Source organism: Xenopus laevis, chromosome 1S, assembly GCF_017654675.1.
Source record: "Xenopus laevis strain J_2021 chromosome 1S, Xenopus_laevis_v10.1, whole genome shotgun sequence".
NCBI lineage: Eukaryota > Metazoa > Chordata > Amphibia > Anura > Pipidae > Xenopus > Xenopus laevis.
The window spans coordinates 113,337,946-113,365,058 of NC_054372.1; the positions used below are offsets into that span (position 1 = coordinate 113,337,946).

Genomic DNA, 27,113 nt, shown 5'->3' on the forward strand with positions numbered 1-27,113 from the left:
CAGTAGTGAAGCTGGACATTTTGCACAGCGATCCGGGGCTGCGTGCTGTCTTATGAAAAGCGAGACTGTCCCGCGAGAAGCGGGACTGCTGAACAGTATGTGAAATGCATGTATTAATAAGCAGCTGCCTTCCTGTTGGGACTGCTGGGAATGGTAGTTTGGTAGAGAGCTACAGGTTGGAGAGCAGTGCTGCGTAGTGTCTCTGGTAGTGGATTTGATAGTTCCAGGGGATGAATGGGGATTGTTTGATACAGCATGTTTTAAACGTGCTAAATACCCCAGGGAGTATAGGAGAACTGGGATACATTCCCAGAAGCTGTCAGTGAGTGTGTAGTTCGCTTTTGCTTTCAGTCCTCGCAGCGTTCCACATGTGTTGGTAAACATAAGTGAGGGGCAGGCTCTGCTGGAGGGGGTTGGAATAACTAGCATTAGCTGTTGTTGTACACTCACATGTGCCGTTATCTCACACACTCGTATACTACACTCACACTGTCACAATGAATGAATAAACATGCCATTCCTATTCTGGAACTCATCCCACTGACCTTTACCTTACAAACCCCCACATGTAATAAGGGCAAGGCCAGATGTGGGGCGTTTTTTAAAAAAAGCTCAGTCGGTAGTAAATACACATAAACTGCACTACCACTGAAACTAACGGAAAACGCACTATGGCAATTCTCACAGGGGCGATTGCAAGCCGAAATCCCCCACGGGACACCAGTATTGGCGTTTTTCAGCAGAAACGCCAATACGTCAAGAAACTACCAAATCGATTGACTCTATGGGATCCGCAAGTTTGAGACCACACTTTACGTAAATACGCAGCCTATTTTAAATATGGCGTCCAAACTCTCACGAGATAAATGACGCATATATGGTGACGTAATTACGTTGACGATCATTCCTGCTCCATTTTGCATGTAAATAGTTTTTCTATTTCTAAATAACTTTTCTATTTCCAGCCAGTTGAATTATGAGGAACGAGAACAATGAGAAGTGCATGTTGGGAAAAGAAACGTACGTGCTGAAAAACGCATGTTGACAGTCACATGTGGTTTCAGTGGCGTATCTACACCCGACAGAGCTTTTTTTTTTTTTTTAAAAAAAAAAAGCCAATAAGATGTTTGTTTTTAAACAGATGACCAGTAAATGCTACCTATTGATTGGTTGCTAAGGGTTACTGCTTCTGCTCCTGGGCAAACTTAGCGACTTACGTTATTACATAACCCCCAAAGTGTTCTCTTGCTTTCAGCAGTACAATGCCATTGTTTAGTATTGTTCAATCTTGCACATCTACTTCAAATTCTGTCACAGGACTGATTGTAATACAGTACAAAGTTATTGTTCTGTATCTGTAATGCTGTCTTGACATTTAATACATCTCAATGCAGATCTGGGTAGAACTTGTCAGAAATTGTATATCATCCAGTTTCTCTACTAATTCCCTCCGGCTGCCTGAATTTCGTCGAGCGAAACATGATGCGTGATTTCAAACCTGGGGATTTGATCTTTGCCAAAATGAAAGGTTACCCACACTGGCCAGCTAGGGTAAGTGCACATAATATACATATGGGCTTTAATCTTAAAAAAAGTGTTTTGTTTTTTTTCTCACTAACAACAGTGTTTTGTGATTTTAATTTTCTTTAGTTCTGAAAAGGCCGATTTTGTGGTCCTTTTTTTTGGTACACCTCAGCCTATTTTGCTGTTAATCCAGGCATGCAATTCTTGGTCACTTTGGCCAAAAATAATCAACTGGCAATTGCACATGGTGTTAGAACTGCAGTGGTCAAAACATCCTTTCTTGCAGGCAAAACATCCCTCTCCACTTGTCAATAATCCTAATATTGTTAAAAGGGGATTTTTCTCAAAAAATGCCCTATTGAACACTCCTCTTCTGTGATCTCTGGTCCAATAGTTCACTATGAATGCTGGCACTCATATGTAGTGGAACAAAGAAAGTCTGGGTGCAGTCCATAAATGTATGTAGTATATAAGCCTGTATATTTATTTGGGAAACTGTTTTGGCTGGGTCCCAAAACTTTGTCAAAGTCAAAATCTACAAATAAAATGTCTTGTAACATTCATAGGTCATAAGAGAGATCTGAAGGACATTATAATGACATCATTAATGAGAGAATCATGGCACATTGTTTGTTTACAAGGTGGGTGTGGAAAGAAAAGAAATGGGAATAAAAGAAAGATATGTATCTGAGCCTGATCAATCACAAAACAAGCCAATGCATAACAATGACAATGTATGATACAGTATTAGAATTCATGCTGACCCCATTATAATATTACATATAATATGTTATGCGTGTGTCTGCATATTTTATTTCCTTTTTTTATTCATTAAGGTGGATGAACTTCCTGATGGGGCTGTGAAACCTCCCTCAAATAAAATGCCAATTTTCTTTTTTGGCACTCATGAGACGTAAGTTCTTTCACTTAAAGTTCTATTAATCTTAGAGTTTGGTAACCTATATACTACTTAAAGATTGCTATGCACAAAATATTTAGGGTTGAAGCTTTAATGCATTCAAGGAATGGTTCACCTTTAAGGTAACTTTTAGTAAGTATTAAAATGGCAAATTCTAAGCAAATTTTCAATTGGTCTTAATTATTTATTTTTTATAGTTTTTGAATTATTTGCCTTTTTCTTCTGACTCTTCCCAGCTTTCAAATGGGGGTCACTGACCACATCTAAAAAGCAAATGTCCTTTAAGGCTACAAATGTATCATTATTGCTATTTGTTACTGCTCTCTATTCTGTTTAGGCTTCTCCTATTAATATTGCAGTCTCTTATTTAAATCAATGCATGGTTGCTAGCGTAATTTGGAACATAGAAACCAGATTGCTGTAACTGCAAACTGGAGAGCTGCTGAATAAAAAGCTAAATAACTATAAACCAAATGAAACCCAATTGCAAATTGCAAATTGTCTCAGAATATCACTCCCTGTGTCATACTAAAAGTTAATTTAAAGGTGAACAACCCCTTTAAATAAAGTTATGACTTGTAGCCCAGTGGGTAAATAACTCAATCGTGATTTTATATGTCGATTTTTGTCATCTATTATATGCACTAAGTTGAAAGTAGGGTAAGACATTTATTATTCAATATTATTAAAGATAGGAACACAATAAAATTAAAATATAATTCAATTCATTACAGTTAAACTAATTCTCTATTAAAATTGTATTAACATTTATATCAAAAAGACACACAAACATTTCATCGTCAGATGAAGGGAGATATTTAGAAAGCATGCTGAGTTTTGGTAAGAGGCATGCTTGCAAAAGTATATGCAGCAATTCATGATAGGGGCAGATATCAGTGTATAATTATATAATTAAGCACACTCATCAAGATTGTGTGCATGGTGATCAACTGCGTTAAAAAAAAAGTCAAGGTCACACTTAGTGACCAAAATATTTGGTTTGTAAAACATTTTTGTGAGTGATCTTTATTTTCCCCTTCTATTCTTTTGTTTTTCATATGAAAATTATGGTTTGGATTCGGTTTGGGATTTGCCGAATCCTTCCTGAAAGATTAAGGGTTTCGGCTGAATCCTGAAAATAGGGATTTGGTGCAGCTCTAGTACTTTTAGTAAAAGGTACAGCAAATCTTGATCAATTTAAAGCTATTTAGAAGTTTATATAAAATTATATTTTCTATATGCAGGTATGGGGCATGTTATAAGAATGCTTGGGACATGGGTTTTTCCAGATAACAGATCTTTCTGTAATTTGGGTCTTCATGCCTTAAGTCTACAAGAAATTCATTTAAACATTAAATAAACCCAATAGGCTGGTTTTGCTTCCAATAAGGATTAATTATATCTTAGTTGGGATCAAGTACAAGCAACTGTTATTACAGAGAAAAAATAAATAATTTTTAAAAATTTGGATTATTTGGATAAAATGGAGTCTATGGGAGCCATTACGTTATTCGGAGCTTTCTGGATATCGGGTTTCCGGATAAAGGATCCTATAACTGTATATATTTATTAGTATTCTATATTTTATAAAATTATATTTTCCACCCATTACATCTGAATACAGCTCCCTGCATTCGTAGCTTGTTAAAGGAGGCCTTCAGTCTTAGCTATTTGTTTCTTTCCCTTCTCAGGAATCTTGTCTATCATCATTTCTTTTTAAAGTACTCTGCCTAGAAGGTGTAGTTAGGGTTAGGGAGCTGGTGTTGGGCTAGGACAGAATAGATGGATTTGTTCATGGCAGTCGACAAAATTTAAACTAACTGGTTACTAGTTAACTACCTAGCTGAACCGCAGTAGAGAGCAAGCACATTCACAATGCAAGCACTTTTTAAAAAGTTTGTATTTGCTTGTATTTAATCATTTAATCTAAATCTCGTAAAATTCAAGAGTATTTTTTCCTCAGAATTAGAGTTTTTCCCCTTTAAAAACTAAACCAGTAATTTGAATTTTTCCAAGTTAAAGAAAGATCCCTTATGTGAAAAACCCCAGGTCTTGAGCATTCTCGATAATAGATCCCATGCTTATATTAATTCAGAACATGTTTTAATTTTGTTGCCTTAATCATTACATTCTAAATTTCCAGTTATTGAAATGCCTTAATCTACGCTTAATCTATGCTTTTGTAACTTTTTTTTTTATCTACCCTTTTTACAGAGCTTTTTTGGGTCCAAAAGACATATTCCCTTACGAAGAAAATAAGGAGAAGTATGCCAAACCTAATAAGCGAAAGGGCTTTAACGAGGGGTTGTGGGAAATTGAGAACAACCCTAAGGTTAAATTTTCAAGTCCGCAGGTAGGTAAAACAAGCACCTAACATGGATTCATTTTTAACTAGTTATAACTGCTGTATTAAATCTGAGTAGTGTCTGGTAGGTCTTTGTTTTCTTATATACTCCTTTGAGGTATTTGAGAGAGTACTGCAATTATAAAATAACAGCATAATATTAGAAAACTTTCAGTGCTGTTTTGTAATAATATAGCTGATGTTATTTTAGGTGAATAAAGTAACTGTCAGTTTGAACTATACTGACTTTTGCACAGAAATACCATGCTTTAAAGGAAAACGTTGTACTCATGTCTGTTAGACTTTTGTGTAACCATTTTTCTTTTAAAGGGGTTGTTGCACTTTAAATTAACTTTTGATATGATGTAGAGAGACAAATTCCGAGACAAATTATTATTTGTGTTTTTTTAGCTAGTTAGCTTTTTATTCTGCAGCTCTCCAGTTTGCAATTTCAGCAGCTATCTGATTGGCAGGGCCCAAATTACCTAGCTACCAGACAGTGGTTTGAATGAGAGGCTGGAGTATGAATATGGAAAGGTGAGTAATAAAAAGTAGCCTCTCAAAGCATTTGTTTTTTAGATGACAGGATCAGTGACATAATTTGAAATCTGAGTCAGACATAGAAGGCAACTAATTAAAAAACAAAAAAAAGGAAAGCCCAATTGAAAAAATTGCATAGAATTTGCCATTTTATAACATACTGAAAGTTAACTTTAAGGTCGAACCAACCCTTTAATAATGTAACCACTATTATGACTTGCTTCCGTTGATATAAATAAATGCAGATATGCTTATCAATACGGCTTCCTGTGCACGATAACCTATGCCAATATGTTTCACTGAACATTATCAGAAAAATCCTTTGGAACACCTACCTGAACAACATATATATGTTATATTTGTTTCAAACCTATAAAGCTATGTAAGCCTTTGCGCTCATGTTCTGTATGTTTTTGCTAATTGGTGTTGTATCCTACTGTACTAGAGAAAAAGCCAAATAAATTGCAATAAAAAACTTTCGATTGTCAAACCTGTTTTGATAGGTTACATAGAAACAACATAGAAAGCACTTTTTGAAGAGTGATATTAGGAAATTAGGCAAAGACAAATGGTATACGTTTGTGGTAACCTCAATGGCAAATGTATTACCATATCCAGTAGAACCCCCATTTTATGTTTTTCAGGGGACTAGGATACAAAGTGTGTAAAATTCAGGAAAATGTAAAATCAGGGAAATGTATTGAAGCAGCTTGTTCTTCAAGTACTCAATCGGCACAGGAGTCCATTTTACTTTGAAATACAGTATTTACTGTGTTAATTTCATTGGGTTAAGCATTGCAGCACTATACTATGGGGGGCATGTGCAAGACCTTTCTGACAGTCACATACACAAAATAAAGCAGAAATTGATGTGTGCTTAGCTGCATAAGTTGCAGACTAATTGGGGTATTTATAGACAGCGCATGGCATTGGTTTGAAGACAAAAAAACTAAAATGTGGGCAAACTTAGAGTTTCAAAAATGAAAGATGAATATATGCTTCAGTATACTGAAATAAGAAGTTTTCTAAATATGATCAATTCAAAATTCTGTACTGTTTATCTTCACTATTACTCTTTCAGCATCTTTTCTTTTCATTCTGTTTTCATGCAGCAGTTGGGTGTTAGATGAATGATCCAATATATCTTATAGGGGGGCTCTCTTTCCTAGCACATGAATTAGAGCTCACTCTATTAAAATCACAAGACATTGTGTCTCTCTACATGCAGGATTTGTGCAAATGGCAGTTATTTTGTCAGATTTTGTTTGTACTGGAAATAGTTATTTGAGTGAGCTCTAATTCATCTGCTAGGAGAGGAAGGCCCCCCCCTATAACATATATTGGATCTAACTGTCAATGACTATCTGACACCCAACTGCTGCATGAAGACAGAATGAAGTGAAACAGATGCTGAGAGAGGAATAGTGAAGATAAACTTGATTATATCAGAAACGGTACAGATTTTTTAATTGATTGTATTTAAAAAGTTTCTTATTTCAATATCATGAAGCTTGTATTAAATTTTAATTTTTGCTAAAGCTCCCCTTTAAAATCGGTGTAAGTAAAATTGAGGTTCCACTGTGCGTAGATATTTCAAAGTGGCAGGCAAGATAATCTCCCACTGTTCAATAGTCCATTTTCAAGTAAGTGCCCTAGGTGTACATCTGAAAACATCTTTCATGTTATCTGTTTTATAAAGAAAGGAACCAGCTTCTAGTTGGTCACTTGAAGAAATTAGGGTTGCTGCTTGTATTTTTACAGTAATTTAACAATAAGTTAGCAATGTATTACCGTCCAGTTAAACATGTCCCTAATAAAAATTATATTGGAACACAGTCATTTATGTAATTAGAAATGAATCATATTACATTCATTCAGATAGGACTATTAATTTGTTTCCCTTTTGTTTGTACCTATTTCCTTGCATGGGTGTGGTCTGTCTCCATCTAATGCATGCAAGGCATCTTGGCTGGTTGCACACTTACTGATCTTATGTTTTTGGTTTAGAATATCTTGGCATTCACTAATGCTGCTCTAAGAGAGGCAGCAGAAGCGCAAATGCAAGAAGACCTAGAGGAAAATGAGGAGAAACTGACAAAGAAAAGGAAATCAACCACATCAAAGGTTTTAGTATAGAGACAGGTTCAATATTCTCAGTTTTAATCATCTGTTCATTTTCGCCTGCTGCTCACAGCGGAAGTGTTAGTTGTGGTTGCATGTTGCATGCTACAAAGGAAATTATAATAGGCCGCTGGACCTGCAATAAACCTCTGTTGAAAGTTGAAAAGCATGGGACCTACAGAAGGTGAAATTAGAAGTCTGCATTTCAGGGAGATGCTTTATATAAGAGTGATCCAATTCATACATAATATGATATATATCTCTAATCATACCCAAAGTTTTTTGAAGGCCTGCCACAAATTTTGTAGTAATGGCAGATATTTGAAATAAAAATAAAATGTAACAAACTTTTAAAGCACATACGTTCTGGAAGAGGTGATATAAACGCCTATAACTGCTCCCTGTACGGCATAGTACATCAATATAGCATGTGTATTCTGTATGCTGCGAACAATACGAGGAACATGTAAAGGTAGTCAAAATGTAAAGTGAAAACCATATACAAATGTACAGAGAAAACCATATGGTAACCTGATGTTCCTGATCGATATCCAATTGGGCAGGTTTGAAGATTTTCATCTGTTAACCCAGATAAGGAATTGAAAAGGAGCTGTAGCACCTCATCACTTCCTGCTGGTGTGGTGATTCCAATTTTTGGCCGAAACGAGAGAAAACGATAGAAAGTGGACATACAGTTTAAAAATATGAAGCAATATAGTTTACCTATTAAAGAATATCACACCCTGTTTCTGTCTACTGTGTTAATATTTCAGTTTGATATTCTTTATGAATGTTCAGTAAAATATATTGGCATACCATTTTTACAGGTATTTTATGTACACACACACACACACACACTGAGTTAAAAAGAAACTATATGCCACTTTTTGACATGGGCTTTTTTTAAAAAAAAATGCAGAAACACCATCTTAACTTCCATAAATAAAAATCCATTTTGGGCTCTTTTTTTACACAGACATACTTGGTTTCACAGATTAAAAGGTAATTTGATATTATGTCTGGGATTGCAGGGACCATTGTGGGAGCCTAACGGCCAAACCTTTAGGCTCGCATACTTTGTTCAGTTGTGATGAGTGATGGATTCTGAGACTGTTTATTCCACAGTGGGTGGTGCACAGATTCTCTGGAAAGCAGAGAAATTTTAAGTCCCAATCCATCACTGCAGAATGGAACATAGTGATGAAGGGAAAACAGTTTGCCAGATTATCAATTCTAATTTGTGGAATGAGATATGTCTTTGTGAACTAAATTACGAATATAGCAGGACAGGGCAAAGCTGTTATTGGCTACTTACAACCAATTTTGTTTTTAGGGACTGACCACTAGGGCACACCCATCACTTATTTGTAACTCAGACCAGAGAAGATAGGAAAAATAAAGCTCCTTTTGTAATTTTAATGCACATTACATTATTTACTGTTGCCTATAAAATAATTACTTGTTCAAATATGCTATAAATTAGTGTTTCTTAAAATAGAGGAAGGAAATCCCACTGCCCTCCATAACTCATTTGCTAGAGAGGTTTTAAATATAATATTGCTTTAATATAATAATAATATAATATTCACTTTATTATGCGCTTTAGCATTATTCTGCTGGAGCTGCATAGTATACATTTTGTATTCTCTGTAGAGAATTTAACTTTAAGTACATGACTTATACTATATTTGCACATATAAAAATGATTTCCCCTGAAATTATGTCATAACTGTTAGACCAAATCTCACAAATAATGCATTTTAATATAGAAGCAAATCTTTTTAAAACATTTTGGAGGCTCAAACGAGATTTAACAAGATTCATAATAAACAAAGAAAGTAATTTTCTCTGTGCATGGTTTCTTATGTGTTCCTTCTTTTGGGTAGAATGGTAATCCTTACAACCATTTTTAGATTTTAGGTAAGCATTCTGATTCATCCTCCAGTGGAATTGAGTCTCCTGAGAAAGATATGAACGCCACAAAGGAAGATACAAGCATTTCGGATCAACTTGGCAGTGAAGTAAGCAGCCACCTAGACCTTTTATTTTACATTTTACTGTTTTGTTATCTTCTTTCTGCTCTTGTCTTACCATTTGTGCAGGTTCATGGTTGTTTGACTGTAGTCTTCCATAGATAACTAGTAGATTATGATCTAGAAATATTTTGACTTATGGACCCTCGATTGGCTACTATGGGCCAACATATAGTTAGCTTTCTGTACTTTATATAGGTTCTTTCATTTTGAAAAATAGTTGGTGACATCAACTCTATCTTACAGTATTTACGATAATAGGTAGCCTGTGATTTATAGGTGATTATTTCCATTACCCCTCAGGATGCCGCTATCCCAAAAGATTCACCTGTTGTAGTTAAAGGCAGAAGAGGTAGAAAGCGAAAGGTAAGATATTGTCTGTTGTTTTCGTCCTTTTTCCATCTCCCATAAACATATCCAATTTAAAGGTATATGAAAACTTATCTGCATAAATCACTTAATTGAATAGAATTTGTAGTTGCATTAGATGGATCTCTAATAGCGTGAGTTGTTCTGCATTAAGCAAAAAAAGGGTTTGTTTCAAGTGAAGATAAACTGGACAGTCAGTGGTGCAACATTAATTAATTAAATCATACTTGATTTCTAATTTGGCTGTGAGCATTCAGTATCAATACATCAGTGCCATCAAAGGGTTTGCCCGTAGTTACAGTAAGACCCTAGCACTGGATACTACCATAAAAGGTTCTTGGTATGTAAACCTCCTAAGATTTTTTTATATGGCATAATACATACAGTTTTAGCAAGAAGAAACCAAAAAAAGTCTTGATTCTTAGAAGTGGACCACACTAAGTGGCAAATTTATCAAACTGTGTGCTTAGACCACAGAATAATTCACCATTCCTATAAGAAATAATAGAAAGTGGGTGATTTTTTTCTCGTGATATCACATTTTAATCTACCCAAAGGGTTAGGTGCTAGGCTTACCTAGCTATTTCTTGGAAAGGTGGTCGTGGGATGGCTGTGTGATCAAAATATACTTATAAGAGAAAATGTAAGACATAAAAATAATTGACTAAAGTTATTGTTTTTGAAGTAATGTTTTAAACATGTTTTTCAAAGTTTACTACCTCATTAAAGAAATATCACACAGAGCAGTAGCTGGAACAAGTTGAGTGCACATTGTACAACCCATAAAAATTAAACATGTTATTCGGAACAATTTGCCTTCAACTGTATGTTGGAAATACATAATATAGTTATTAATAATGGGATGAATTTTCCCTTTAATGTCTACGTTGATACAATTCTCTATAGCGCTTAGTGCAGACATTTTGGTTGATATACAAAAATATTTCTGTTGTATTGCCCTAGGTTGATATTCTGGCTGAGTCTGTGCAAGAGACAGGGGCTGCACCAGTGAGTCCACCAATACAGAGCCCTAAAAGAGGCAGACCAGGTAATTACTTTGGGAGCTAATAAAACCAGGGTAATATTTCTTAAAGGTATTAAAGCTTTGCAAAACACAATTAGTAGTGTGTACACAGTATCTTTTTTGGCAAAATTTGTATGTTCAATAAAAACCTCTGACCTGCTTCCTATAAAAATAAGGGTAGTGGGACCTTTTAGTACTGCTGTCCGGTGAAACTTGATAACTGAATTGACTGTATGTGAAACTCAACACATACTGGTGGTCCTGATTCAAACCCTTTAGCAAACAGACCTGAATGCAACTAGAATTTTTTTTTCACCGCTGCATTTCCTCCAACATATAAGCAGTATATTCAAAGCCAATAAACTTTATTTTTATGGCCACAGGGATCCATTATCTGGAAACCCGTTATCCAGAAAGCTCCGAATTAGGGGAAGGCCAACTCCCACAGACTCCATTTTAATGAGACGATTCACATTTTTAAAAATTATTTCCCCTTTCTCTGTAATAATAAAATAGAACTTTGTACTCGTTCCCAACCAAGATATACTTAATCCTAATTTAAGGCAAAACAATCCTAATGAGTTTATTTAATGTTTAAATTATTTTTTAACAGACTTAAGGTATGGAGATCCAAATTATGGAAAATACACCCATATCCAGAAAACCCCAGGTCCAAAGCATTCTGGGTAACAGGTCCCACACCTGTATGTGCAAAATAGCTGCAAACTCATCTTTACTGGTACTTGAATAGTAAATATTATTTGACACATTTTAACACCAGTTTTTTTTTTTGCAAGGCAAAAAATGCAGTCAAAGCTCACCATTGTCATTAAAAAAGATGGCACAGGTGGGGATCTTCAGATTGCATTTGTCCAGTAGCGAAGAAGCACCAATGCCAGCCTGATATTGCTTCTGCCTCCTGTAATGTATATGCTTTGCTTGCCTGTCAGCACACACAAGGTGAAGAATTACTGTAAGCAGATGTGAGGACAGGAAGTAGAGAACTTGTCATTGAATATGTAGGTTAGCTGCATCAGTGAAAGCATTATACAAAGGATTAAAAGTCTGCAAATAAACTACAAACCTAATTTGAGAAAAAATAGAGACAGTGTTTAATACTAGCACATCTATGTTTTGTTTCAAATGGTTTAAAGTCGGGAATGACTCTTTTGTGCATTAAACTTAAAATCTGACATCTGGATTACTGTTTAATAGTAAAATAAAAGTCAAATTGCTTCCACTATACCTGCACTTTTTGTAGCGTTGGGTGCAAGCTGCTTTCCCACTGCCAAGGGAACCAAATACTTTCGTTCGCCCATAGTGTTCCTGTACAAGAACTAGGGATGCACCGAATCTGGGATTTGGCCAGGATTCAGCCAGGATTCAGCCTTTTTCAGCAGGATTCTGATTCGGCCGAATCCTTCTGTCCGGCCGAACCAAATCCGAATACTAATATGCATATGCAAATTAGGGACCGAGAGGGAAATCGTGTAACTTTTTGTCACAAAACAAGGAAGTGTTTTCCACTTCCCACCCCTAATTTGCATATGCATGAAGGATTCGGGGTTTCGGACAAATCCAAAATACTGGATTCGGTGCATCCCTAACAAGAACCATACAAATAATTTCCTTTGCAAGACAAAATGGCAGAAATAAAGTTATGATCTGACAGAAATTTGCTTTTACCTTTTAGCCACAGGAGAGGTCAAGGTTCCAAAGCCAAGAGGGAGGCCGAGATTAATAAAACCCCCTCCCTCTCCAGAACGAGGCATGTAAGTACTCTGACTTATGAGAAATTCGATGAACAAATTTGATTTACTAATCTGCCTATCTTACATTTTATATTGTATTTTTACTTTATATTGTGAGTCAGTCCCATAGCTCAACTAACTGACAGCAGCTCAGAGCATATGATGTGAATCAACAGAAAATAAGATGGGGAGCTACTGGGGTCATCTTTGGATGAACAGATCTTCACTGTGTTGTTGCCGTCTTGGGCTGGTACAGAATACATATTGTTTGACATGTGTAGGCAAAAGGTGATATCTACGATTATGGGAAGATATTTTTCCAGAGTGAGCATTTTTCATTACAGTGTAAAATGAGCAGATTGAAAGCAGGTTGTTGATTTGTATGGGCTCTTAACATGGAGCACTATGCACCAATTACTATATTTCCAACCCTGAGGGCTAAGTGTATAAAGTGATGGAACACTGAACCATAAAGTCAGAGGTAAGTTAGACAAAATGAGTTTTAGTTGGTTATATACAGTAGACATCAATGGGTACCGAGATGTCAGACACATTATATCCAGTGAGATGAATGTATGGACCTTAATTTGTGCATAGGGGCAGCGTGATGCTTGAAAGAGCCTTTCTCCTACTGTTACCACACAAAGTTAGAAGCGATGAATTGTCAAGAATTACATTGTGTACTCTAGCCTTAAGGTTTACTTCACATTTAACCAGGGGCCTTGCCCAAATTATGGAAAACAGCCCCATACAATCGTCTCCCCCCAAAGGTTTATTTTCTGCTTTATATATATTATTTAATCCTGTATAAATGTATATATTATCATTATACATGTTATGTAATAAATGACTAGTATTGCACAGAATAGTACAGTGCTTAGAGAGCAGTCGATTTTTTGGCCATGCATTATGCAAACTCAGAAAAAAAGCAGGTATACACACTGCCACAATGGTGAATGTATTATTAATGTTTTTATTGTCTTGAAAAGACACATTGTGGGGGTTATTTATTAAAGGTGAATTCAATCCTAATGTAAAAAAAACCCTCCCCCCAGCCTAAGTGTTACCCCGGGCAAATGCCCCTAACGTTTTACTTACCCCTCGGTGCAGATTCAGGCATCGGAGTTCATGGGCGCCATCTTCAGCCACTTTGGTAATCTTCCGAATGAGACCGGCGGTTCGGCAATTTTTTGTGAGCTTCAGTGCATGCGCAGTTGTCGGAAAACAGAAAATTACTGTGTATGTGCTGCCATGCCAATATCATTCTGAAGAGAACAAGATGGCGCCCGTGAACTCTGATGCCTGAATCTGTACCGGGGATAAGTAAAATGTTAGGGGCATTTGCCAGGGTTACAATTAGGCAGCAGGGAGGGGGGGTCTATTTTAACGTTAAGGTTGCATTCTCTGTTAAAGTCTGTTTTTTTTCTGGTTGGACTTTTAAAGGGAAAGTCCTGCAGAGATCATGTAGAAGTCAAGGGCAGATGTCCTGTTGACATTTTGAAGATATCCTGATCTGCGCTGGGTTTTGTACAATAATCCGAAGATTTTGTGGTTTTCAGGTGTCAAATCTGAAAAAATTGTACCATTCAGATTTTTTCCGGATTTTATCGAGCCTTTTCCTGCACAAGAACTATTTGTGAAAATGTATTGATGAATAAGGGAAAAAATCTGTGCAGAAAATAGGGAGAACTTTTCGGATTTTGATAAATAACCCCCTTAGTGTCTTTTGACATGTCAGAGTTTCACTGCAGGGCTCACTGCTGCATGTAGGTTTGTAGTGTTTAGTGCAGTGAAACACAGGATGTTTTGTTCCCTGTGCTTAATCTCCTCCAGTGCAGATGACAAAACAACATAAAATGTGTAACAGGTTTTTTATGCAAAGTTGCCTTGCAGTGCTTACCTGATTAATGTGTTTTACAACAGGTTTACATGTATCCTGGTACAAATGTATTTTCTGACATTTTGTAGACTAAGATATAGAACAATAACAAACACATACCACATGCCATTGACCTTAATGCTTTATAGTGCTCTTTTACTATACTTTAGCCTGTCTTTCCACTTTTGATTGATTCTGTCCAACAGGATGAGTGAAGAAGATCAGAGTAAGAAAAAATCTCCAGAAAGAAAACCAAAAAAACAAACGCTTCAGAAAAAGGATGAGGTGTTAAGGGACGAAGAAGAAAAACCAAGAAAAGACACAGACAAGAAAGAGGCAACCATGGACACTGAGTCCAAAAAGAAAGTTGCAGCAAAGATTGATTCTCCTGCTCCGTCAGATTCTGATGAGGATGAGCAAGAAGATGAAATGGTACAGAGATTATGAATAGCAATGAATTTCAGGTGTTTTAGTCCCAAAATGTTCATAGCAAAACACTCTAAAATAGCCCCAAACACTGTCAGTTGGAATCTGTTAAATCTGGCAAGTACCAGCATTTATAACTGGTCCAGGTTTCTTCATCTGAGCTCTGCAACACTCCAGGGAGCACCAGCCTGGGGTAAAAAGTAAGCAATTTTATTAACGGAGTGGTGCCTAACAATTTGCTTCAGTTCCCAATGACTTTTCTTCTCACTGAAAACGTGGTCATGTAATTTCACTGTAAATTAGGGGTTTGCCTAACTTTTATAGAATGTTTTTATTTTCCTTTTACCTTTCATGACTTGCACTTAAACTAGAAGAGCAAAGGTGGCAAAGTCTCCCAGGTGGCTCAAAAGCGCAGCCTGAAAGCTCAACAGGAAAAAGAGATTTCTGAAAAAAAGCGCAAACAGGAGGAAACTGTTGACATGGAGAGGTAGGTATTCTAACCACTGGTTTATCTAGTATAAGTAATTCTAAAACAACTGGACTTGCTGAGTAATCATTAAACACTTTCACTACTCATCCAAGCAGTTTCTTCAGTTTTTCCTCAATGATTGCTCAGCAAGTCCAGTTGTTTTAGAATTACTTATAGTTAGGGATGCACCAAATCCAGGATTCGGTTCTGGATTCGGCCTTTTTCAGCAGGATTCAGATTCGGCCGAATCCTTCTGCCCGAACCAAATTAGAATCCTAATTTGCATATGCAAATTAGGGGCAGGAAGGGTAATCGTGTGACTTTTTGTCACAAACAAGGAAGTAAAAAATGTTTTCCCCTTCCCACCCCTAATTTGCATATGCAAATTAGGATTCGGTTTGGTATTCAGCCGAATCTTTCGTGAAGTATTATGGGGTTCTGACGAATCCAAAACAGTGGATTCAGTGCATCCCTACTTATAGTAGATATACCATAACCTGTATGAATGAAAATCTTCATAGTCATGCTAACTACTGGTTACCAACGCTAACCTCACAGTTCTTAAAGGGGTTGTTCACCTTCAAACAACTAGTTGTTTTCAGATAGATCACAAGAAATAAAGACTTTTTCCAATTTCTTACTATTTTCTATGTGTCACCGGTTTTCTAATATTGAAGTGACAATGTCATTTTCCACCTTCTAAAGCAGCTCTGGGAAGGGGGGGTCACCGACCCTGTAAACTGTTCTAAATTGAAACATTTAGTTGATACATTTCTTATTTTTTTCCCTGCTGAGCAGAATCTCTGGATTTCATTACAGGCAGAATTGATACAATAGTTGCTAATACTCCAGAGATGTTGCTGAGAAATGTATCAACTAAATGTTGGAAAATTATAACAGCTTTGAGTCTGCACCTGAATTACTGAGCATCCAGACTCAAACACCACAGACAGGAACATTCAACTTTAAACTTAGAGTTTGGAAAAACAGTAAAAAATAAATAATGGAAAATAATTAAAAAAAAAAAAAAGGTTCTGGGGAACAATCTGAAAACAACTGAACTGAAAAATGTGTTTGGAAGGTGAACAACCCCTTTAAAGGAATTGTTCAGTGTAAAAATAAAAACTGGGTAAATATATTGTATGTACAAAATAAAAAATGTTTCTAATATAGTTAGCCAAAAATGTACAGTTGTCTCCAATTAGTGTCACTAATGATTTTGACTCCGTAGTTTTATGTCTGCTACATGCTCCTTTTCATATGAACTATTTTTTTGGGGTAGTTAATTGTATTCCTCCATATTATATTACTGTTTCCTTTTCTTACCAGCCAGTCTAAGGACGAGGTGAAAAAAGATGATGTTAAAAAACTGGACAAGAAAAAGGGTAGGTCTGCTTCAGTTTAGACCCCAATAATGCTTGAACCATTATTGTAATCTGTAAGGCCTGCTGGAAGTTAAATGGTTTCTTTTCACAGAAACATCCACTGATGCCAGACTTCAAAGGATACATGCAGAAATTAAGAGCTCTTTAAAGATTGACCACTTGGTAGGTCTTGTATTTGGCATTGATTAAATGTGATTGACTTTTCATAAGTTTTCAAGTACCTTGTATGTGTGTTAGCCACCTTCTGCCGCATAACATCGTAATGATTTTAAGAAATATTTACAGAGCACATGCTCACCATTGCAATGAAAATGTAATTACAGTTCTTTTGTAATTTCTCCCTGAGAGAATACTTTGCATAATTTCTGCAGAATCCGAAGCTGTGTTTGTCCTACTCTTCTAAAACTCCGTATTGCCAGCTGTTGGCATACACGTCCTTCACATAAATACAAAATGAACCAGTCTCTTGGGCTTACACATGGGGCTTTGTAGAATACCATGCAATGAACAACCTGCTCAGATAGGGCTTACTTTTATTAATCATTTTTAAAACATGTTTTTAAGTAGACCTGTCACCTACACATAAAAATCTGTATAACAAAAGTCGTTTGCAAATTAAACATGAAACCCAAATAGTTTTTTTTAATTAAAGCATCAATACCTGTTATAAAGCAGTTTAAATATCTGAGCTGTCAATCAAATATTAACTGCCCCGTCTGAGGCATAGAGGTGGGGCAGTCAATTACTTTCACTTTCCATTCAGCACTTCCTAGATGTTACTGCTCTCCCCACTTCCCCCCCTCCTCACACTCTATAATTGGTTAGGGCAATGTGTATGGGCATTAGGTCCCCCATCTGTGGCATCCACAAGATTTTGGGGTGCTACACAACTTGTCTTAATAACAGAGTACACAAAATGGTTCCTGCCTGCTTGCTACGATTGTGTAATTGTGTTTTGAAGGAAACAAAATTTAAATAATAAATGTAGTGTAAGTAAGTTTTATTTTGCTCAACTAACATGATAAAAAATAATTTGGAATTATTTCTTAGGGTGACAGGTCCCCTTTAAATTAAACTTTTTCACCCAGGAACAAATTTTTTTTTTTTGATCATTTTGCAATTTTTTCTCTACCCGTGTTTTTATGTAGTGTGTTCCATTATGCTGAATGCATCGAAGTAATATGTCACTGGCTTTTTTATTTTGCAGGATATAAACAGATGCATCAGTGCTTTGGATGAGCTGGCTTCTCTCCAAGTAAGCATGCAGCAAGCTCAGAAGCACACAGACATGATCACTACCCTAAAAAAAGTAAGACTTTCATTGCTTGCTTATGAACATTAATGGCTGTACTCTGTATTTACAGTAAATAGTGTTAAAAGGAAAACAAGAAAGTAACACATTTGTATTGCTGTGAATTAAAAAAAAAAATCCTGAACTTCTGACAGCCAATATCCATTCTGCTGAATTGGAATCATATAAATTGTTGCACAAAGGGAAGAGTGGAATTTCGCTGTCTCTTGCGATGCCTGTCGTGTCGCACACAGATACCTGTATTATTTGCAACATTACAACTCACAGACATTGGCAACAGTATAAGGACAAACAGAGAATCTAAGTAAGGCATAGACATCAAATGCAGTTGCTAAATAAATATATTATGTAAGCTGAAAATCCATTCAGGTAGTTTGCTAATTGGTAGGATAGTGTTTAGCTACATTAGTATTAGAGGTCTCTGAGGCCTATATAACCGCTGAACTGTGGTTCATTTCTATGCCATTTTCTATTTCTAAAGCATATATTTTTTTAAGAGTAATCAAGCTGCGTACAATGAAAGTGGAACCTAATGGCCAACACCTAGATAGCTAGTTATGAAATAAACTACTGTTTCAAGGATAAAGTTTGTGCCCACGTAAGTATAATGGATTGTTCTTTCTATAACTATGTTAGGAACGAAAAGCAGTAGGCCTAAGAAGTCAGGTCAAGCTGAAAATACTTTCACAGGCACATAATGAGTCTCAAGGCTAGCTGTTAGATATAGTGGAAGATGGTTTTATCAACAATATGTTGTTTTACGGTACAACATTGGGCTTCGAGGTTACATAGAATATCAACTAAAAAAATAAATTTGAAAAAGGTAATCACACCTTTATGCAGATATATATATTTTTTTTATCAATTGTGTCTTTATTGATTTTACATCTTAAACAATACAGTTAAACCAACAGTTTTGGCATCAGTTGCGTACACACAATTGCGTAATGCTACATATAACACTTGAAGCAGTTGTCCTAATAAAAGCTGAGGAACTGTGTACCTTTATGCAGATATATTTTAACCAATCATGTATAGCTAATATTTTCTATGCTTTTTCTATGCTGTTTTTCTATGCTGATGAATGCTTCTGTATTCTGTGTCTCAATAAACTTCCTTCTCTGACCGAAACTTTGAAAGGGCATTGTCTGTATCATTGGAAAAGACACCCACGAGGTCCAGACACAACATGAGTTATTCTTGATAATGCAGCAGGCAGCACAATTGGGGGTGGGAAGGCTAATATAGAGGTTGTGCCAGTGGGAGAGGGGCACTATAACAGTATTATCTACTACCCATAGTAATAGTGGTTTGTAGTTCCAGAAGACTTGAATTATGTTGGAATCCTATATGTGTAGTAATTATTACATGTTCGAGCCACTGCCTAATAACAGGGAGTCTCCTTTGGTAGAAAGGTCTAAAGGTAGGTGTCCCTCTGTGTCAGCCAGGAGGGAGGAAGATTATAATTATTAACAAGTATTTATAAAGTTGCAACATATTCTGCAGCAATGTAAAATATGAGGCAGTGTCCATGTATACAAAAGCAAATAATGTATTCGCTTGTATAAAAAATGTGATGACATAGAACCCTGGCAAGTCCTCAACTTTCATATAAAGTTCAGTTTTTCTTGCCAGTCCTTAGAAAGGATATGGAGAGAGTGCAGAGACGTGCAACTAAACTGGTTGCAGTTAGTGGAAGACTAAAACTATGAGGAAAGACTGTCAAGGATGGGGTTGTTTTTTTCTGGAGCAAAGGTGCTTGCAAGGAAACCTAATCTTGCAAGGGAACCTAATTACTCATTACAAGTACAGTAGAAAGCATTATAAGATAGAGGAGGGGTTGGAAGGACCAAATGCTGCTCCTGTAGAACTGAGGAAGTTCATTTTCTCTATGGGAGTGTGGAATGCCCTGCCATGTGATGATGTGCTGGCAGTTTCCCATAATGCCTTTATAAGTGGTTTGGAATGATGACATGGACATGTATAATATCCAGTATGTGAGCTGAGAATTACTTTGGAGGGGCTAAACAATTCTCTCTCTTCAACCCTTATTAACTATTCAAATCCACCTTATGGAGTATTCTGCTCTTTAGATTCTTTATACTACAGTGGATGTACTACAGTAAAATAGCTTGTAAAGTTTTCCTTTCATTTGGAATTTGCCCCACCAAAATCTGGTATGTCCTACTGCATATGAAAAACTGTTTCTTTTGACTTAAATACATTTTAATTTTTGGATTGATTTGTACAGATTCGTAGGTTCAAAGCCAGCCAAGTGATTATGGATAAGGCAACCATGCTGTACAACAAATTCAAGAATATGTTCCTGGTTGGGGAAGGTGATTCTGTCATCACTCAAGTTTTAAATAAATCTCTAGCAGAGCAAAGGCAGCACGAGGAAGCCAATAAAGCCAAGGAACCTGGAAAGAGAGGACCTCACAAGAGACTGGAAAAAGAGCAAAATCCAGGTCGGTCAAATTAGTGGTTGTAATTTGGCGGTAAAGGGTATTGACCCCAAAACATGTCCTGTAACCACTGCCATGATTAAATAGATTTGCAGTAATCTGTTGGAGCTCTCCTTCCTATTTTTTTTTTTACCAGAAAACTATATTGAAAAAATATGTGCATGTATGCCCTTCTCTGTGGACAGTCTATTATCTTCAGTGATGCTCTTTAGGTCTGGGGTATGCTGGCCACTAAATGCCACTACTACAGAGCAATGAAATTGGATGTATCCCTTTTAGATATTTCATAATGTATGCCCAATTTTAAGGAGGCCAGAGAGTTGTTTTATTGGCTTGTTACTCTTTGGTTTTAAATCATAGACTTTTGGAGACCCATTTATCAAAGGTCAAATTTCGAATTCATGTGAATTGTTTATTTAATTCGAATATACTCATAATTTTACTGACTGGGAGGTTATTTTAGAAATTTTTTTTATGTCTAATATTCAATCAAATGGTTCCGACCCGGAAATTCTAATCGTATTAGGTTCATATTCGATCCGTACAAATTGAGTTTTTCCCCCGAAAAAAAAAAAAACTTGAATGTCAGGAAGACTATATCTAATATTCAATCGAATGGTTCCGACCAGAAAATTCGAATCATATTCGATTCAAATTTGATTTGTACAAATCGAGTTTTTCTCCCAAAAAATCCTTGATTATTTATATTAGGACTGTTTCCAGGGTCAAGGTGGGATAAATCACATTCAAATTTAAATGTGTGAATTTTGACACTCGAAAATTCAATTTCGAATTTATTATTCGACCCTTGATAAATCTGCCCCAGAAGGTGGCCTTGAGTTTTTTGAAAAGGGAAAATCTAGTCCAAAACTTTGCAGGACTGTATAAAAATATATCACCAAAAATAACTCAAATGTATACTTAAATTCCTGTTACAGTTACATTTATTTCCTGTCTAGTTATCTTTAAGGAAAAAGATGTAAATTGGCAATATTTACTTATCTATATGTATGTTTGAGTCTTCAGTAGGTCACTGATATACATTATCAGTTGAATAAGAAGGTATAGTTTTCCTTTAAATCATTTTCACTTAGTTATCTTCTTCATTGCTGCTGTGAGTTTCTGTATTTTAGGGCAATGGCAGACATGGTGCTTTGTGAGCCACAGAAAATGTTCCTTCTTGTGGTTCACAAAGTGCCCAAAAATACCGTCCGAATCCATTAAATTCCCGGCACATAAAACACCTATATGGCAATCCTGGGCAATTGCACAAAAATGCCTTTTGAACCTGTGGGATTGATTTCCCTATAATGACAACACAACATGTTTATCGTTGCCCTAGAAAATACCTTTGAATGAATTTTGTATTGAAAGCATTAGACCTGAGATTAAGCATGTGAATGTGCTAGATTTCTATATGTTTTTTAAAATGCCTCCAGTACAACCCCTTCTTGCCACTGGCTGCTGGGCTCTTCATCTTCTCTACTATGTCTGAGTACAGTGATTGTAGTAAAGCATATTAGCTGTGTTTAGGACTTAATTGCAGAATGTATATATTAGGGATGCAAGAATCCAGGACTCAGTTCAGGATGTGGCCAGGATTCGGCTGAATCCTTGTGCCTGGCCAAAAGTAATCCTAATTTGAATATGTAAATAAGGGGCAGGTAAATAAAGCATTAGAGAGATTATTATATGATCCCCTTATATATTTCTACTAGGGATTAGGCCGAACCCCCGAATCCTTTGCACAAGATTCTGATGAATACCGAACCGCACATGAAAATTTTCTTCCTTGTTTTGTGACAAAAAGTCACGTGATTTCACCTCCCCTAATTTGCATATGCAAATTCTGATTTGGTTCGGCCGGGCAGAAGGATTCGGCTGAATCCGAATCCTGGCCGAATCCCAAACAGAATCCTGGTGCATCTGTAATTTAAACATAGTTATATCACCCCTAGATTACCAAATGGGGTCCCTGCAGGGGCGATTTGCTTTACACATTCCCACCTTTCCATGTCCTTTTATCATATATCCCAACTTTATTTTTTCCATTCAGACGCAAATACTTTAAATGGTGACCGGGAAACTCCAGATCAAGCACAACAAAATGGAGACAGCAGTGAGGAGACGGAGGAGAAAGAAGAGAAAACTTCAAAGCGGTAGGAACATGGAATTCACATAATCCTTTATAAACTCCATTTGACTGTAACGATATGATGTGATACAATTGAGCACATTTCTGTGCATGGCAGGTTATATACACAAGCACATGTGCAATAAATAAGCTTGCTCTGCTTACTTCTTTCTTTAACAGGCTTTACTGGCTATCCATAGAGTTTAACACAAAGGATTACAATCTAATAAATGCAAGTTCTTGGGATTCAGTTATTGTATTTATATTTAGCTGGATGTACTAGAGGCTTCCCTTATTTTTTACAATATCTGCCTATTGGTCTCTATGCATAAAATAAACTCAAATGAGAGAGTGCCAATTTGTTTGTACAGTCATTTCCTTGCAAATTGTCCATAGTCAAAGCCCTAATTATTACTAAATGATTAAGTAACATTAAGGTTTGCCAGTGGAAGAATGGAACCTATATAAGGGTCTTGATTTTTTTTAAAGTTATTAATATTGGGCATACAAGAGCAGGAGGAACCTACTGTGGAAAACATATCCGTTTAGGGATGTACTGAAAGTAATATTTTTGAATTTGGCCAAATCCCCTGCAAAAGATTTAGCCAAACCTGAACCCTACTTTACATATTCAAGTCTTGTGTGATTGATCACATGAGATCAAGAGCTTTTTGCAAATCTACCACTGCTTACACTTTAGAATACACCATACCTACGGAACGCATTTTAGGACATCGTCAGGGTAAATCCATGTCTTGCGATCTCCTATGCTAGAGGAATGCAACATCGCCTGCTTTTCCACTCACCTCTCCTCGAAGCAGACGTCACACCTCGCTCCTCCCTCCTCAGATGTCAGCTCCTGCCCCTCACTCCTCAGCCGTCAGCTCCTGGGTCCTCACTCCTCAGCCATCCGTTCTGGGTCCTAGCTTCTCCCTTCTCAGCAGTCAGCTGTAACTCGAATTTGATTGGTGCAATTAAAAAACCTAAAACGCAGATTGGTTAAGAGAAATGGCAGAACAAGTAAAGCGCAGGGCTGATTATGCGCACCCTGAGGAGTGAGGAGCAAGACCTGACGGCTGGGGAGGGAGAAGCTAGGACCCAGGACGGATGGCTGAGGAGGGAGGAGCGAGGACCCAGGACAGACAGATGGCTGAGGAGTGAGGAGCAAAAGCTGACGGCTGAGGAAGGAGGAGTGAGGTGTTACGCCAGCCTCGGAGGATGGGTGAGTAAAAAAGCATGCCATGTCGCATTCCATTGGCTTAGGACAGCGCATGCAGGACAACTTTTTCCCATGATGATGTCCTAAAATGCGCTTCGTACATACCTACAGTGCTGTGCTATACTCTTTATGGGTTTAATTTATGAAGGCAAGTACCTTTAAATCAACACTTGGTTTGACGTAGAGAGTGCTATTCTGAGACAAAATGCAATCGGTTTTTAATTTTTTATTATTTGTGTTTTTTGAGTTATTTAGCTTTTTATCCAGCAGCTCTCCAGTCTGCAATTTCAGCAATCTGTTTGCTAGGGTCCAAATTACCCTAGCAACCACAGGTTGATTTGAATAAGAGACTGGAATATGAATGAGAGGACCTGAATAGAAAGATGAGTAATAAAAAGTAGCAATAACTAAATAAATAAATAAATGTGTAGCCTAACAGAGCATTTGTTTTTTTCGATGGCGTCAGTGACCCCCATTTGGAAACTAGAGAAAGTCAGAAGAAGAAGGCAAATTATTAAAAAACTATAGGAAATAAATAATGGATATGAATTGAAAAGGTGCTTAGAATTGGCCATTCTATAACATACTAAAAGTTAACTTAAAGGTGAACCACCCCTTTAAAAGGATGAATTCTAAGAAAATACATGTAGCTAGTACATAAAAGCAGTTATGACTGGGTACTTTTTTATAATTGTAGATTTGCTAAACTGCTGTTGAATGTTAACCATTACTATGCACTTTCCAAACTCTAGTCTCCCATGTTGTTTTTGTCTCTTTACAGCCCTGGCAGTGCAACAAAAGGCAACGAGGGCAACAAACAAAGCCAAGACGATTCTGCGCCAGACAACTAACGCTCCAACCCACATTCAAGTGGTCATTTTACGATGGCACATTTTCGAATGCTGAGAATTTCAATTCCTTTTATAAAAGCAACCAGTATTTTGAGCTCTTTTGAGATGAGACATTTTTATGTTTTCTCAAAGTAGTGCTGATCTATATGCCCACTTGCTGTTTGGCACATTATATGCTGTTTTAATAGCAAAATCGTTGTACTGGACCTTAAAACAAAACTAAGCCAGAGTGGTTATCTGCATTTCCCTTTCATTTATTTCAAAACAGTATGTGCATGCTGCAATAGGCTGCTTCTCTTTCACTCATACAGGATATCCTGTAATCTACCTGCTACACTGTAACACACCAAGCCAGTATTTATCTGAAACAAAGTACATAAAGTAAATGTACTTACACAAATAACTAAAACTAGACAAATCCCAGTATACTCCATCTCTAGTACATTGTTGCTACAGCTGAGTTTCCGTTTAATGAAATCCTGATGGAGCTCAGTTTCAAGAGAATGAGTTCTGGCGATATATGTGCTTCAGTCAACAATGCAACAATTAGTTGTCCAGACATTGTTGGGTTCAACCAGTTATTGGCTACAACATTCTCTGGTCTTAACTGCCCTTCTGATACAGAAATGTATCAGGTAAGTAGTATCCAGGGTTAGACTGGGGGGCCCACCGGGACTGCTGTCCAGGCCCCCCACCATACTATGTGCGCATATGCATGAAGACGCTGCGAATAGCGCCATGTGCATGCACCAAATGACGTCACTCGGCCCGCATGTGCAGATGGCACTGCGTAGTACCGACTTTTTTTTTATATAGAACCAAATATCGGGAGAGGGCTTTACACCCGTGAGGGTTAGGGCCCACGGGACCAGTCCGACCCTGGTAGTATCTCATTTTGACTGTGGCCTGAAAATGCAAGTGTTGTAAACCTTTGCCTTTTTTCTCCCAAGAAAGAAGCCACTGGCATTTATTATATATCAGAATTATTTGGGAGCCTACCAGGTGCATATGCTCCTCCTATATTAAATAAATGAGATTAATAATGTATTTATAAAGCACCAAGAAATTCTGCAAAAGCAAACATTAAATTGTGGAGCCCTGCTTAGCAGAATTCTAAAGTCTAAGGGAGGAACTCCACGGTGCGGCTTGAGCTGACACGTCGCCATGTTGTGTAGATACAGGTGAAGTGAAGGAGAAATCGCAGGTAAGAACTACATTTATCCGACTGTAGGATGAAAAAACAACGTTTTCAGCCGACAGTCGGATAAATGTAGTTCTTACTTGTGATTTCTCCTTCACTTTCTGTATCTACACAACATCCGACACGTCACATGCATCTCATGGCGACGCATTGGCTCGAGCCACTCCCTAATAGGAGAAGGGGGTATGAAACATGAGATATACACTCGTTTACAATGTGCCATTCCATATATTTCTTTTATCAAAAAGGAAGTCCATAGAGTAGCCAGTGATTCTTTTCTCTATACAGAATGTGTGCCTAGTTGCTTACCTCTCCCTTAAAACATGCTCTTTCTGTTTCCTCACCCAAGTGTCTGTTTTTCAGTGCAAGTCTAGTATTTCTAACCTATAAATGTGACTTTACAACCCTATGGGAATAAACGTAGACATTTTAACTGGCTTTATTTTTTATCAGCCCATTCATGCCTTTGTGGAACTGCAAGGTGCTGTACTTGAAGGCTTCTCTGGGCTCCACTGATGGTCAGTTTGTTGTCCGCTAATACCAGTATTCTTGTTTTCTTTGTTGTGTTTGTGCAGATTGTGAAGAAAAGGCAGTATATTTTTTATATAGCAGTGATCAAATTGTGTGAAGTCTTGTGGTTTTTGTTATTGAGAATCCTGTGTTCTATTTTGTATGAAGGTCATATGCTGTGCAAAGTAAGACTGCAATGTAAATAGGCTCCGTGAAACAGATTTATTGTGCTTTTGTATTGAAGTCTCAAATAAAACTGTAATTCAGCGGGTGACATCATTCTTTTTAATCACTCTTAACCCTGATTGCAATATTGGTGCTATAGTTATACAGTTGTGTTCAGAATAATAGCAGCGTGTTTAAAAAAGGGAATGAAGCTCAAAATCCTCATAATAGTTTTTATTTCCATACACACAAATGCATTGAGAACACTGCACATTCCACATCAAAACATGAAGAAAAATGTGTTATTCCTTAACAGAAGAAAAGGTAATAGGCTGTGTCTGCTTTCTTCTTTACTTTCTTGCACCTTTTACATTCCACAATTCTTCTGCATTACTTGGTTTTGCCTCAGAAACAGCATTTTTGATGTCACCCCACAAGTTTTCTATTGGATTAAGTTCCAGGGGATTGGGCT

The 27,113-nt window shown here is 36.9% G+C and overlaps 1 protein-coding gene across 1 annotated transcript; it reads left to right on the plus strand.

The window, feature by feature from the left end:
* Positions 1–26,738, plus strand: psip1.S (PC4 and SFRS1 interacting protein 1 S homeolog). The gene is given in 17 exon segments (NM_001089065.1): positions 1–95; positions 1,395–1,551; positions 2,361–2,437; positions 4,658–4,796; positions 7,335–7,451; positions 9,362–9,469; positions 9,785–9,847; positions 10,814–10,898; positions 12,568–12,646; positions 14,711–14,936; positions 15,302–15,417; positions 16,729–16,784; positions 16,876–16,946; positions 17,992–18,093; positions 20,348–20,564; positions 22,618–22,720; positions 24,696–26,738. Coding segments are annotated over 16 exon segments (1,701 nt in total). The 5' UTR covers positions 1–95; positions 1,395–1,479; the 3' UTR covers positions 24,766–26,738.
* Positions 26,739–27,113: the final 375 nt, after the last annotated feature.